The sequence below is a fragment of the Centroberyx gerrardi genome, chromosome 17 (genome assembly GCF_048128805.1).
Source record: "Centroberyx gerrardi isolate f3 chromosome 17, fCenGer3.hap1.cur.20231027, whole genome shotgun sequence".
Lineage (NCBI taxonomy): Eukaryota > Metazoa > Chordata > Actinopteri > Beryciformes > Berycidae > Centroberyx > Centroberyx gerrardi.
Genome location: NC_136013.1, coordinates 6,884,143 through 6,898,846, shown reverse-complemented (window position 1 = coordinate 6,898,846; position 14,704 = coordinate 6,884,143). Strand labels below are relative to the sequence as shown.

Sequence of the window (14,704 nt, the reverse complement as noted above, 5' to 3'; positions counted from 1 at the left end):
CCACATCTGACACAATCTCATTTGTTCTGATGTGGTAAACCGCACCAATCTGCTGCTCCAAGTAGACTGTAAGAATTATTTGCATACTGTTTGAACCAAGATCTGGCTGGAATGGCAGGTTTGAAGCTTAATTATTGTTTAAGAATTCCTGTATCGGTTTGTTCATCCCACAACCTGATTGACTGTGCTTTGCTGGTGCAGCTGAAGGAGAAGGTGCTGCAGCGTCAGCAGGGCAGCTACATCCTGACAGTGGAGGCGGGCAGGCAGCTGCTCCTGTCGGCAGATAGCCGAGCGGAGATGGCCCTGCAGGGAGAGCTAACTGACATCCAGGAGCGCTGGAAGCATGCCAGCATCTGCCTGGATGAACAGAAGAGAGAGCTTGCCACCTTGTTAAAGGTATACCACACAAAATAGAGATGCCAGCAGCTTGTAGAGTACCGGGAACACCAGGGCTCCTTCAAGGGATACAGGGAGACATTTTGAATGTTAGGTGTTTTTTTCTCCAGGATCTTGTCACATTGTAGGTACACGTTTGTGTATTTTTCTTTTAGTTTCTCTAACATAGCTTGTTAGCATTGTTAGCATTCCTCATTGAAATCAAGGGGTACAGCTAGCTGTTGCTTGTGGTTTTAATGAGGAATACTAACGAGCCAAACAAGCTATTTTAGGGAAATTGATGGACAAGTGTCGAAACCTTTTCCCACAATGTGAAAGTTAAGAGAGAAAACTAAATGAAATTCAAAATGTGCATGTATCCTTTTGCAGAAGGCAAAAGGATAAAAAAAAATAAAGATTTTCTGAAACCTGAAAGCAACTCTGTCACCTACTGCTGAAGGATAAAGGCAACTTATAGAAAACTAGGGGAACTAGTATTTCACTGTTTAACATTCAGTTATACCGTATTGATTTTTGTGTCATATACAGGACTGGGAGAGGTGTGAGAGAGGTATTGGTGGATCACTGGAGAAGCTGCGAGCCTTCAAGCGGCAGCTCTCTCAGCCACTTCCTGATCACCATGAGGATCTTCAAGCTGAGCAGATGCGCTGCAAGGTATCCTGTACCAGTGGTTTCCAGCCTCTAGGCTTTTTCAAATAATTTATCCAGTGAAAAAGCCTGAAAAGGCAAATTAAATCATCATTTTCATGTCAAAGTTCACTATTCATTACATTTACACCTGCAGCAAAAAGGGCTACATCGCTTTTATTTTAGGGGCATGTACGAACCCTATGTAAGGCCCTATAAGAACAAAATCACTGTCATCTCTTAATTCACAAAATATATTTATGGACAGACCTTCTTAAATTTGCTTTTCTTCCCACTGCATTTGCCTATGTTATTCTTTCATAACCATGTTTTTTTATTGTTTATCATATTTATTTATTATTATTTTATGTGTGTTTTGCTTTTGTTTATTATTGTTTTGTTGCAAGGTGTTTTAAATATTATTGTTGTGACTGTCATTAACAGGACCTGGAGAGCACATTTGATGGCTGGACCGGGGACCTAGCCCATCTCGCTGTGCTGAGAGAGTCCCTGTCTTGCTACATCAGTGCTGAGGACCTGTCTGTCCTGCAGGAGCGCATTGAGCTGCTGCATCGACAATGGGAAGAAATCTGCCACCAGGTACAGTACACTGCACAGCACCTCTGTGTTTGTGTAACAGGTTTTCACTGGTAGCTGGCAAACACTTGGTGTTCTGCACTTGCCCTTGGCCTGACTGTAACAGCAAAGCCTCATCAGCACCATGTGACTATGAAAGTTGAATATAGTCTACTCTACGCTCTCTATCTGATGAGCCACTGCAGACGTATCTAATTCAAATTGTGTATTTCTTACATGTGAGTTTACACCAAGGTGGTATATCACACAATATCAGCTTTATAGCATTTGTAACATCCACAGGATAAAAGATGTGTTGATACCACTTGACGCAATCAAGTAAAATAGTCTCTGCAGTTACTTTAGATACCAAATGGTGGTGCTGGTGTCACACAAAAGCACTGCTAACTTTGGGCTATGAGACAGAACAGAACTCATCACTGAGTGTGATGCTTTGGTCTGTACGGTGTCAAGTAGTTGTTATCAAATACAGCTTGTCACCATATGGATGATATGGGCAGAATATTAGCATGGCTGATTCATATCTAAAGAAGGATTTCCGATACATAAAATGCTAAAAAAAAAGCGTTTCAGTTTGCATCGTCCTCAGTTTGTTCTCATTTTGAGTAGTATCTCCCATAAACTGTACTTCTAACCTAAGAGTATCTACAGATGATTCAATATTAACTTAGCATTTAACTGGATAAATCTATGTTCAGTACCTATGGAAATTTACTGTCCACACTAGTTGCTTAGACATGCAAAGTTGAAGAGGACACAGTCTGACTAGAGCTGAGACACAGAAAAAACCTCAATGCAAAACAGGACATAGATTTTTTCAGATGTTGCATCCTGTGTGGAGCAGATACAAGGCACGCACAGGAAATGTGCTGCTAGCTGTAGATGCATCATTCAAGGTGCTGTGACATCTCACCATCTCTGCTTCCTTTTAATGCTTTCTGTCATTCACTTACTTTGGTAGTAACAAGTTCACACTGGATATATTTTTAAACGGAAAGCATAATTGACTTGATTTGTGTTTCATTGGGTAATGTATTTGTTCCCGAGTTAAAATGCATTGAGTGTGTGTGTACTTTTGACTGTATATGTATTTCTGTGCCTCTCCAGCTGTTGTTGCGCAGGCAGCAGGTGAGTGAGAAGCTGAATGAGTGGACCGTCTTCAACGAGAAGTACAAGGAGCTGTGCGAGTGGCTCACCAACATGGAGAGCAAGGTCTCCCAGAATGGAGACATCAGCATCGAGGAAATGATCGAGAAGCTCCGCAAGGTAAACCCAAACCCACTTGTGTCATGCCCAATTTACACTGAGAGAGCACATGCATCCTCAGATATCTTACATCTCTCAGATATAAAATGAAAAGATTTTTTTTTTTTGCTTTTCATTTTTAATATTTAGTCATGATGATCTGTTTAACAGATCGTCATACCTCAGTAATCCACCCTACCACTTCCTCCTGGTTTTAGTTCCTTCCACAAACGTTGGCACCACTACAGTTAGCTGTATGTAAAAATGCAGCTGCGCCAAGCTAGTTATCACTATGTTAATATCTGTCTTGATTTTCTTTGTCAATGTGTGTCATCCTAAGTTTCAGGCAGCTTTATTGTTACATTGGCTGCCTGACTTGAAAGCACAGGTTCCAACTGTATAGATGATTTGGGGCTAATAGTGATGTAGTGGCAGTTGAGGAGGTGTGTATATTGCCACTAAGGAAGTACAGTATATTATGACCCCACATAATACCTGTGTATAACCTTGACCATATAGTACAATACTTTTTTCAGCCATCTTAGTATGTTTTATCCTTTGCTTAGATTTTTTAATATTTCCATTATGCATCTTACATGTGTATATGTATTTTTGCTTCTCAACTCACCGAACCAAAATCGTATTACATGTAAATGTACAGTACCTGTCAATCTAACTGATCCTGGTTCTCATTCTGACTGAGCCTTTTATCTACAGCACACATTCACTCAGCGGTTTTATTGAATTGTGTCTCAGGACTACCAGGAGGAGATCACTGTGGCCGAGGAGAACAAGCTGCAGCTGCACCAGCTGGGAGAGCGCCTGGCCAGGGCCAGCCACCAGAGCAAAGCCTCTGAGATCGAGCAAAAACTTGGCAAAGTCAGCGACCGCTGGCAGCACCTCCTGGATCTCATCGGAGCCAGGTGAGGACACACACTCACACTGGAGTAGCTCAAAAGAAATGCTGTTTGGTGCCTGCCGATTAGGATACAAGCTCACATACTTTGCTTAAACCTGACTGAAATCTGTCATAATTGATGTTAATCAATGTGGTTCTTTCAACAATTTTCTTTTTAATCAATATGCTGTTCTTTCATCTAGTTTTTTGCTGCTCTATTCATTAGAAATTCATTTGGGAGGTCAGAGTGCAAGCTGAGCTACAGAGCAGTGCCTCTTGAGCTGCTAGGGATTCAGTGTCTTGCATTGAATTGTGTTGACAGAGTTTCATGAATTGTATTAACAGAGTGAAGAAGCTGAGAGAGACGCTCGTGGCTGTGCAGCAGCTGGATAAGAATATGAGCAGCCTGCGCTCCTGGCTGGCCCACATCGAGACAGAGCTTTCCAAACCCATCGCCTACGACACCTGTGACTTCCAGGAGATCCAGAGGAAGCTCGATCTGCAGCAGGTAACGTAACATATGCCACTGGTTCACACTAGGCTGTATAAAGATGTGAAAATATGCAAATTGAAACTATCTATTTCCCTCTCTCTGTCTCTCTCACACGCACACACTCTCTCTGTCTCTCGTTCTTGCCACCCAGGAGCTTCAGCGTGACATAGAGAAGCACAGTACAGGAGTGGCGTCCGTACTGAACCTGTGCGAAGTGCTTCTGCACGACTGTGATGCCTGCGCCACCGACGCAGAGTGCGACTCCATCCAGCAGGCAACTCGCAGCCTTGATCGCCGCTGGAGGAGCATCTGTGCCTTGTCCATGGAGAGGAGACTCAAGTAAGAAGCTGATAACACCCAGTCAGATGAAGATGGAAAAGGATGATAACAACTTAGAAAGGATGGAGAAAGGGTTATTCTGATAATTCACTTTCAAGTGGATTCAGAAAAATGTTATTGCTGCTTTTGTTTGTATATTTGTATTCATATCATTTTATGTAACTATTAGTTTGCTAACTACCTTTTCCCTCTCTGTTAGGATTGAGGAGACGTGGCGTTTATGGCAGAAGTTCTTAGATGACTTTGCACGATTTGAGGAGTGGCTGGCCACTTCAGAAAAGACTGCTGCTCTGCCCAACTCCTCTGGTGTACTGTACACCGTAGCCAAGGAAGAACTAAAGAAATTTGAGGTACAACTATCACAAACCTGCAGAGAATTTGCAGGGAATTCGTTTTTTTAGCATGGATGCCCTCCAAAGGAATCAAACCCCTAACCCTGCCAGTGTTAGTGTCATACACGACCCATTAAGCTACACAGGACAGAGAACCGATTACTTTCTCCTAGCCTAGTAGCATCAGGAAAATTACAAATTCAAGATACAGTAATGTAAAGTACACCATATAGTATAACTGCAGCCTTTCTGAGGAACCATTTGTCATGTGTGCCAGTGTGTAAATATGTGTATGTGGTCCTGTAGGCCTTCCAGAGGCAGGTCCATGAGAGCCTGACCCAGCTCGAACTGATCAACAAGCAGTACCGCCGCCTTGCCAGGGAGAACCGCACCGACTCTTCCTGTCGCCTGAGGGAGATGGCCCACGATGCCAATCAGCGATGGGACAATCTGCAGAAGAGGGTGGCATCCATCCTCCGCAGGCTAAAGGTGCGATATCATATACATGCAGTATTATAATCATGATTTTTCTTTTATTTGAAATGTATACTTTCATGTATATTCCTGAATTTGCTTTGATTTAATATTTTCTGTAGATCTTGCATGATACATCCCAAATAATTGAATTTTTAAATGATTGATATGCAAAATGTAAAGTACCACTTTTGACCATTATTGTATAAATACACATAAATGCCCAAGTAGTTTGAAGTTGGTGTACTGGGGTTAATGCAAATGCCTGTGCATTTATGTGTATTAATATGGAACCAAATGTGTATGTGTCTGTTTCCCTCGGGGAAATAAAGAAAACTAACAATAAAGTATAAGTGAATCTAATCTATATAATCCCCTGACAAGGCCTTTTTAAGCATGCATCATGCAGAGAATACACACTGTATAACTATCCTATTATTAGTGTACTATTTCCCTGTGTGTTAAATGGATGACTGTGATGCAAAACAAATTTCAAAGAAAGCTATCAACAATGCATAAACTAATCTAGGCTAATGAAGAACTAATGAACTAAAGCCATTGAAGAAGCCTTGCTGAGCATACATCATATACCAAGTCTATGCGATTTTAACAGCAATATCTCTGTTTCCAATTATGCAGCACTTTATTTGTCAGAGAGAGGAGTTTGAGACAGCCAGAGACAGTATCTTGGTGTGGCTGACAGAGATGGACCTGCAGCTGACCAACATCGAACACTTCTCTGAGTGTGACATTCAGGCTAAGATCAAACAGCTCAGGGTAAGTATGCCAAATTCTTTCACATCCTCTGTCTTTGTAGGGAATTTCACCAGCCTGGTTCGAAAAGTATTTGGAGTACCAGATGTGTGCTGTTTACCTTGTGACTTTCTAAACATTCTGGCCCTTGTATTGTCTTGTACTAGCAGCAACAATCTGGCACCTAAGTAGATTAAACCGTTTTTTGATCCATGGCTGAGTGAATCCTGATTGACCGACTAATATCTAAAATATTATGTGTAATCAATCCAAAAACAGGGTTCTTACACAGGTCTGGAATGTCTAGAAATGTATGGAAAAAGAATTTTGTCATTTCCAGGTCTTGATAAGTTTGGAAATTGCACAAAGCCCTGTCTTCTCCTATATTCTGCTGTTTGTCACTGTGAAGAATAATCTTCATCGATAGAGTGACATACCATAGTTAGCAGGGCACAAGACAACTATCTGCGTAAATGATATTGAACACCAAAATCTTCAAATCAAATCAAGAAATTAAGGTCTGGAAAAAGTCTGGAGTTTTGGAGTTGAGACTGTGTAGGAGCCCGCTGCATTAGACACAAAATTAATGAGGGCTTGTTTGTCTGTGCTCTTCCTGCCTCCGGTCCCCCAGGCGTTCCAGCAGGAGATCTCGCTGACCACGGCCAAGATCGAGCACATCTTCCACCAGGGAGAGGCGCTGATAGAGAAGAGCGAGCCTCTGGATGCTGCTGTCATCGAGGAGGAGCTGGAAGAGCTGCAGCGCTACTGTCAGGAGGTGTTTGGTCGAGTGGAGCGCTACTACAAAAAGCTCATTCGCCTCCCTGTAAGTCCAGAGATTAAGGCCATTGCATAGATTTCTATTCAATCAATCTATTTATTCATTACCAGACTATATGTTCATTATCAAAAAATCAACAATCTTATATATTCATCAAAGTTATATTAAAGTTTACAAAAGCACACAAGCAAATTAAAAACATGAGAAAACAAAGCACAATTTTAACATGAATTCAGCATGTGTGTGTGTGTGTGTGTGTGTGTGTGTGCGTACGTACGTACGTGCATGTACGCACTAAAAAAGGTCCTGCAGATATTGTTCACCTCAGCAGTTTTTATTATGCCAACATAATAACATAATGTTTCTGAAGGTGTGTCTTTGTCAATGTCAGTGTTTACACAATGATGAAGTGCAGAGTATGTGCAGGAATCTTTTCAACCCCTTCACATGGACATAGGGGCGTGCAAGTAATCTTCCTAATACCTAAAATCCTCAGTATAAACTGTAGACATGTAATGCACTTTCCTCTCTCTCCAGCTTGCAGACGATGATACCGAGGTGTCGTTCTCAGACCGTGAGCTGGAGCTGGACGAGCCCGGTGACTTGTCCAGCCTGCCGTGGAGCGAGCGTCTGGGGGACGGCTTCCTCTCACCTCTGCCCTCCTCCAGCCGCTCAGCCTCCCTGGCGGCCCCGCTCCGGACCGAGCGCTCGGGCAGGGACACCCCGGCCAGCGTGGACTCCATCCCCCTGGAGTGGGACCACGACTACGACCTGAGCCGCGGGCTGGAGAGCGCCAGCAGGGCCCTGAGAGAGCAGCAGAGCGAGGAGGGAGACTTCCTCCAGCGCTCTGCCTCCGCCTTATCAGGTCAGTTCACACATATGCACACACACACACACACACATACACACACAGCATTCTGCTTGAAGTTAAAAGGATAGTTCAGGCTTTTAAGAAACCTCTATGATGTATAACAAACTGGGAGTCCCTTCAGTCCATCCAAAACAAGTGTTCACAAGTGTTCTATTTTTAAGATGTTAAAAGCAGAAAATGTTAGCATTTTTGAGGCAGCAGAATGGCATAGTGAGTTGGGAAACCGTCATTCAACCAAACAACCCGAGTTCAAGTCCCTGTGTCATCAAGCATCAGTCCTGTTGAAGTGTCCTTGAGCAAGACACTGAATCCCTACCAGCTCCAGGATTGCTGTTCTGTAGCTGACTCTGACCTCTGACCTCACTGCAGAAAGGTTTAAGCAAAAAGAGAATTTCACCCAGGGATAAATAAAAGGATCACATTTTTTCACATTTGTTAGCAATGCTAGTGGAAGTCAATTGCATCCTAACTACCTCAACGTGATATACTGTAGAGCGACTTAAATCTGATTTTTCAGGCACATGGATGGACTGAAATGACTCCCAGTATGTTATAAATCAGGTAGGCTTCTTAAAATATGAACTGTCCAATGGTGACCCCATACAGTGATATTGAGCCAAAGACTCATTACTCTCAGCTGTGGGTCACGAGTTGAGTTCCAGTCATGGGCCAAGTAGTATTTGCCAATACTTTACATGGTTCATTTTGCCTTGTTTAGATGCCAGATGAGCAAGGTTTGCCGCATAGGATATTAAAATGAGTCCCAAAGAGTGTAGACAATAACAGGAAAGTATTTGAAAGTCAGTGAAGTGTACTTTTCTGTGATTGATAACTTATCTGACACTGTCCTGATGCGGCGAACCCCACCCATCTGATGATACACCAAGAAGATTAAATCAAGCGCTAAGAATTATTCGTGAAGACTGTTTGGCCCAGGTCTGATCAGTTCATGGAGTCAAACAGTATAATGCTCACTGTTGAATGTATGTACTGTATAATGTTTCTTCCAGATGTAGTGATCCCTGAGAGCCCTGAGGCCTATGTTAAACTAACAGAACAAACTCTGAGAACCTCCACTGGTAGGCAACAGCAGACCCCAGCATGCCCCGAGTGTTTGGGGTCAGAAATAACAGCCGCACTCTGAGTGATACCACACTTATAGCCTGTTCACCGGCTTGGACTGTGATTTGTGTTTATTTTCTCTCTCACACACACTTTGAGCATAACAGCAGGCACTGTAACCAATGGCAGCACTTTCTAACATGGGGGATAGGGTCAATTCCATTTTTATTGGTTTTGCGTTGGTCCGCAATTTGGCAGAATTTAAATGGAATTCAACCTAACCCTTCTTTTAACTGGCTTTCTCCTTACTTTTGTTTGACTTGCAGTGTGCTGTGTGTTGTAGCTAACCTCTTTGGAGTTTTTGGAGTTATTTTGTGTTTCAGAAAAGCATGTTGTTCACTCTCACAAGGAACAAGTCTGGACTCTCTGTATTGATAATAATATCTTAAAAGTCAGCCAACTTTGTATTGAAGAGATTGCAGATTTGTTTAAAGCAAAACATTACTTACCTATTCTTGGGATGTTGAGTGTATTTCGAGTAACCACTATACTTGAACATACGGTTATGTTCTGCAAATATGACCAGTTGTTGTGTCAACAGGAGATGTTGGCTCTATGGACTCACATATTCAAGCCGATACCAGCCGCTTCCACCTGCAACAACCAGAGAGCAGCCGCAGCCGCACTCCCACAAGCACAGAACAGGATGCCTCATACATGGGATACGTGAGTGTTGCTCTGTTACACCTAGATCAGGACTGCAGGCCACAACTAGCCCTCAATAAATTACAATTTTTGCTCTCAAAAGGGTTCCAAAGCATGATAATGTATTCTATTTTGTCTATTTTTATGCAATTTAATTACATTTGAGGAGTGATTTAGTGTTGACTTGCTTATTTACAAGGTATATTAACACAGTACATTGGTATAAGACCTAAGACACTAATGTCTACTTGTTAGGTTTCTAAATAATCAATGTCCAATAGCATCATCTTGGCTCGCAGCTGACTCCTCAATGACAAAAACCTATGGGACGCCTAACATTGTCAGCAGTGCTTATTTGATTATGCAGTTATGTATATCTAGGTCACAACATTGAAATATATGTCCAATCGTAAAATGCATAATAATCATCTGTTCACACTGATTGGATTACATAAAAGAAGGTCTGTAACATAATATACATCCATCCTGTAGATGCGACTGCTGGGTGAGTGCCGCGGCAGTATTGACACGGTGAAGAGGATTGGCTTTGAGCTGAAGGAGGAGGACGACCCGGTGTCTGGACTGGCAGATCCCAGTAGCTCAGAGTCCCAAACATCAGGTAACTCTGCTCCTCTACATACCCTACATGTGTGTTTTTACATTATATCTCCATTACCATGCATTTGTCTTGTTACTCATTTTACTACAACTGCTCATCATGCGATATATTCCCATATGGAGGGAAAGGTTGAAATGCTTCAGGGCTTTTATCCAATGGAATAAAACCCTTCTAAATCTGCTTATATAGTGTGCCTTGAATGTCCTTGACACCCGCTCTCTTACATCCTGCACCCTAGGAGTGATTGAGCGCTGGGAATTGCTGCAGGCTCAGGACCTCAGCAAAGAGATGCGCACAAAGCAGAACCAGCAGCAGTGGCAGCAGCTGAACTCTGACCTGAACAGTGTGTGGATTTGGTTGGGACAGACGGAGGAGGAGCTGGAGCAGCAGCGGAGGCTGGACCTCAGCACTGACATCCAGACGATTGAGCTACGCATCAAAAAGCTCAAGGTGACCTGGGTTTATTCTTGGGAAATCGATTGACATAACCAACCTCACAGCCTCAGCGTTTGGCATCTCCAATGCTGAAATCGAAAAGGGTCTTAAAATCACTTATCTCCTTATTCCATGTTGATTATTCCTGATCTGCTCCTCAGTTAGCTATTTGAATGATTGCAATGAGGAATAAAAGGGTCAGGGCGGCAACTTGATCCCTTCAGTCACTTTTATTGGCTGACATGTTTCAGAACAAGCTCCTCATCCCTTGCCATTAGCTTTAATTCCCTGGACTGAACCCTCCTTTTGCAGTCCTTGTGAAAGAAAAAATTACTGTATGGTTGAAGCGCCAGCACCTCACTACAAGCTATTTCAAGCTGTTAAATGACAATGGTGAAGGATTTTATTTTATTTTATTTTATTTTATTTGGATCTCTTTTAGCCTATTGGCTAATCTTCCAAGAGTCCACATTAAAAACATTTAAGCATACAATAATTCATATTATACAACACATAATTATTGACACACATATATCATATACATACATGCATGACACCTATAACCTACATACATTGACACTTATCCCGTATGGACCTACATATATACACATATTAATCTACATGTGTTCACTCTACAAACCTACTGACAGCGCAATACAATAGTGTGATGATAACTACATTTAAATCTTGAAATCTTGCAATCAACAATCCAACCGCCGTACTGTTCTTGAGTGAGTTATTGTAATGAATTCCATAATTTAACAGTTCTGAAAATAAAAGTCCGTCTTCCCATTTCAGTTTTTATTTTTGGTAGTACATAATGATTTTTATCTCTTATTCTTATGTTAACTTGATGTTTATCACGTACTAATAGCAGTTTGTCCTTAATACTAACTGGCTTTTTAAACTTTTGAATTTTTGAAATTAGTACTATAGAATGTTGTCTCACATGCTCTACTACTGTGGGCCATCCCATTGTAATATGTAGTTCACTCACTCCTTTTTCAAACCCACACCTTAAGACCATTCTTGCTGCCTTGTTAAGTGTGATCTGCAGTCTCCTCATATCTCTCTGAGCTGCATTGCCCCACACTGCACAACAATAATTAATGTGACTATAGATTAGACTATGAGATTAGACTATGAGATATTACTTACTAATATTCAAAGGATAAAGTTTACCTTTTCTGCCTAGCACTTTATTTACATGTCACTTCTCTATCATACATTAATATTCTAGGAACACAAGAATATTTGTTGCATCAGTAGTCTGAACACTGTAGCCTTGACCCACACACTCCTTACTATTGGTTGCTTGTAGGGATTTAAGCTTAATCTATTTTGCATCCTTTGTCAGTTGTTCTGGTTGAGAGCATAAGCTAAATGCCTTAACTGTAAACTGTAAATGTTGTTTGTTAACAGGAGCTGCAGAAGTCCTTTGACAAGCGCAAAGCTATTGTGCTGTCCATCAACCTGTGCAGCGCTGAGTTTGTGCAGTCAGACACAGACGAGTCCCGAGAGCTGCAGGCCAAACTGAAAGACATGAACAAGCACTGGGACAAACTGGGCTGCTCTCTGGAGGAGTGGAGATCCTCACTACAGGAAGCCCTCATGCAATGTCATGTATGTACCCACCATCAACTTTAGACACTCAAAATTAAGACAGGAATTTGGAGGTGGTAGTTGAGTTTAGTTCATTTGACAATTAAAAAAAAAAAAAAAAATCTATTGACTTAGCCTGTTTTGACAAACCCATCTGAATGTTTTGTGATAAAGTTTCATAGAGTATTAAGTATGAAATCTCTCATGCATAAAATTGAATCTCTGCATCCCTAATGCACGTCTGATCAATAGGACTTCCATGAGATGAGCCATGGTCTGCTGCTGTGGTTGGAGAACATCGACCGCAGGAGGAATGAGGTGGTTCCCATTGACCCCATCCAGGACAGTGACACTCTCCATGAGCATCATAAAACACTCACGGTATGTTGTCATTAATTTTAATATTAGCATGAGTTATTCAGGGTTTTCTGTGTTTCTGAGTGTGGAGGAGGGGGGCTGTTATTGGGTGGAAACACAGGGATTGTAGTGAGACTTTGGGGCACGACTCCCACCTCATGGCCTTTGTTGCGTGTCATCCCACATCTATCCTGTCTTTCTTGTCAACCTCCACTGGATAATATCTAATAAAGTACTAATGACTTAAAAATAATCTATAAAAAATGTGACACAACATGGGGAAACAGGCACATTGTGGGAGATTTTTTAGTTGGAATATTGCATAATAAGGGTCAGTACTTTGTTTTAATTAGTAATTGTTGGATCAAAAAAGTGCATTTTGATAAAACTATTTTGATGTGAAAGATGGAGTTAGGTTACAAGCCATGTCCATTATCAGAAAATAGTGGAACGCACACCCAAAGAGGTGCAGACTATTGGGAAAGACGCACACCCTGATGAAAGTACTATAGCTGAAACATTGGTGCGTTAAATAAATGTCACACCAAATATACGGAGGAGTGTGCGACTAGTTCTTTTTCTATAGTTTAGAAGTCATGTCTAACACTGACGATTCCCACAGCAAATCCGGCGGGAGCTGCTGGACTCCCAGCTGAAGGTGGCCTCCCTCCAAGACATGTCCCTCCAGTTGCTGGTCAACTCCCAGGGCAGCGACTGTCTGGAGGCCAAGGAGAAGGTTCATGTTATTGGGAACCGCCTCAAACTGCTGCTGAAGGAGGTAACCCGAGACCTCAGAGAGCTGGCCAAGATACTGGACATCACCAGCAGTCAACAGGTGAGGACTTCAGCTACTGGATACATGTCCAATGTCAACTATGCCGGTGGTTCTCAACCTTTTTTTTGGGCTCGTGACGAAGCCATGCCTACTTGCGAGCCTGCAACAAAAGAATGATTTTCACTTTTCAGGTTGTTTTATTTAATTATCAGAGGAGGCCTAGAGGCTGAAAACTATTTATTATTCCTCAAGAAAAAATGAGAGAAAATCAGAAAAAATAGATAGTAATAAATGTGTATAGTAGAAATATGTTTATTTCCTTTCTATACCAAGCAGTAGCCTTGTAAAATTGTAACTTTATGGATGAAGGGATGTAGTTTGTGCTAGTTCTATGCTGTGCCATATGTTTTGATTTATGTTGCTTATTATCGGATGCCTGTAAAATGCAAATAGAATTTCCTCACAGACTAATAAATCACGGTCATCAACAACATAGTACTGTTCATGAAAACGTATTAAATACCACTACGTATAATTAAACTAGTAATTAAACTAAAAGGACACTGGCAGAAAAGAGTCCTTGCATAATTCCATATGAAACTATTTTATCAAGGATAGTGACTCTTTTATCTCTCTCTCTCTTTGTGTGTGCATCACCTATTTCTGTCTCCTCCCTCAGGATCTGTCTTCTTGGTCATCTGCTGATGAGCTGGACACGTCCGGTTCCCTCAGTCCCATATCAGGAAGGAGCACGCCAAGTCGGCGGCGATCGGTAACGTATACACCTGCCTGTACACGCTGCTCTACGAGAAGCGAGGTGTTCGGTAACCCCCACTAAAGACAATGCAAACTTTGTGCCCCGAATGCCCAGTTGAAGGCCAGATTCACCCGTCATCCCAAGATCTCTCCTCACACCTCTCTACACCTCCACAACCCTCTTTGCACTCCCTCCCTCTGAACTCTGAATCTTTTTTCCCAGCCTTTTACTCTTCTTGCATGTCTTCTACTCCCAGAGCAAACCCTGCCAGAGCACTGGAGAAATCCTTCCTTTCCCACTTTTTTTTTTATTTCTTCCCTCTTTTTCTTCTTGGATGACTTGTTTTTGGGTTTTTTTCAGTTCGGCCCTAGTTGTCACTTTTTCTAGTCCAGTATTTCCACACTGTTCTCTTTTCACTCTAGTCTTTTTATCCCAGTAGTGTTGTTCCCAAGGAATACTGGCTATTTGAAACTGCTAAAATTACATAACAATAGAACATATGTTTTTTTTTTTTTTTTGTAAAGTATCAAGCATGATGCCAACAGTCATTTGTTTTATTAGCTTAAATTGCAAGAGGGCAAAATTTTAA

The 14,704-nt window shown here is 41.8% G+C and overlaps 1 protein-coding gene across 2 annotated transcripts in view; it reads left to right on the top strand.

Annotated features, from left to right (window-relative positions):
* syne1b (spectrin repeat containing, nuclear envelope 1b) overlaps window positions 1-14,704 on the top strand; it is an 89,494-nt gene that overhangs the window by 71,557 nt on the left and 3,233 nt on the right. For both annotated transcript variants that reach the window (XM_078289338.1, XM_078289337.1), the window contains 20 exons: window positions 202-396; window positions 925-1,050; window positions 1,468-1,623; window positions 2,728-2,886; window positions 3,622-3,788; window positions 4,109-4,271; window positions 4,408-4,595; window positions 4,795-4,945; window positions 5,234-5,416; window positions 6,041-6,178; window positions 6,786-6,977; window positions 7,470-7,797; window positions 8,814-8,882; window positions 9,467-9,591; window positions 10,063-10,189; window positions 10,428-10,639; window positions 12,047-12,247; window positions 12,479-12,607; window positions 13,206-13,418; window positions 14,038-14,130. In XM_078289338.1, coding sequence (XP_078145464.1) covers window positions 202-396; window positions 925-1,050; window positions 1,468-1,623; window positions 2,728-2,886; window positions 3,622-3,788; window positions 4,109-4,271; window positions 4,408-4,595; window positions 4,795-4,945; window positions 5,234-5,416; window positions 6,041-6,178; window positions 6,786-6,977; window positions 7,470-7,797; window positions 8,814-8,882; window positions 9,467-9,591; window positions 10,063-10,189; window positions 10,428-10,639; window positions 12,047-12,247; window positions 12,479-12,607; window positions 13,206-13,418; window positions 14,038-14,130 — 3,315 coding nt within the window. The remainder of the gene's footprint in view (window positions 1-201; window positions 397-924; window positions 1,051-1,467; window positions 1,624-2,727; window positions 2,887-3,621; window positions 3,789-4,108; window positions 4,272-4,407; window positions 4,596-4,794; window positions 4,946-5,233; window positions 5,417-6,040; window positions 6,179-6,785; window positions 6,978-7,469; window positions 7,798-8,813; window positions 8,883-9,466; window positions 9,592-10,062; window positions 10,190-10,427; window positions 10,640-12,046; window positions 12,248-12,478; window positions 12,608-13,205; window positions 13,419-14,037; window positions 14,131-14,704) is intronic.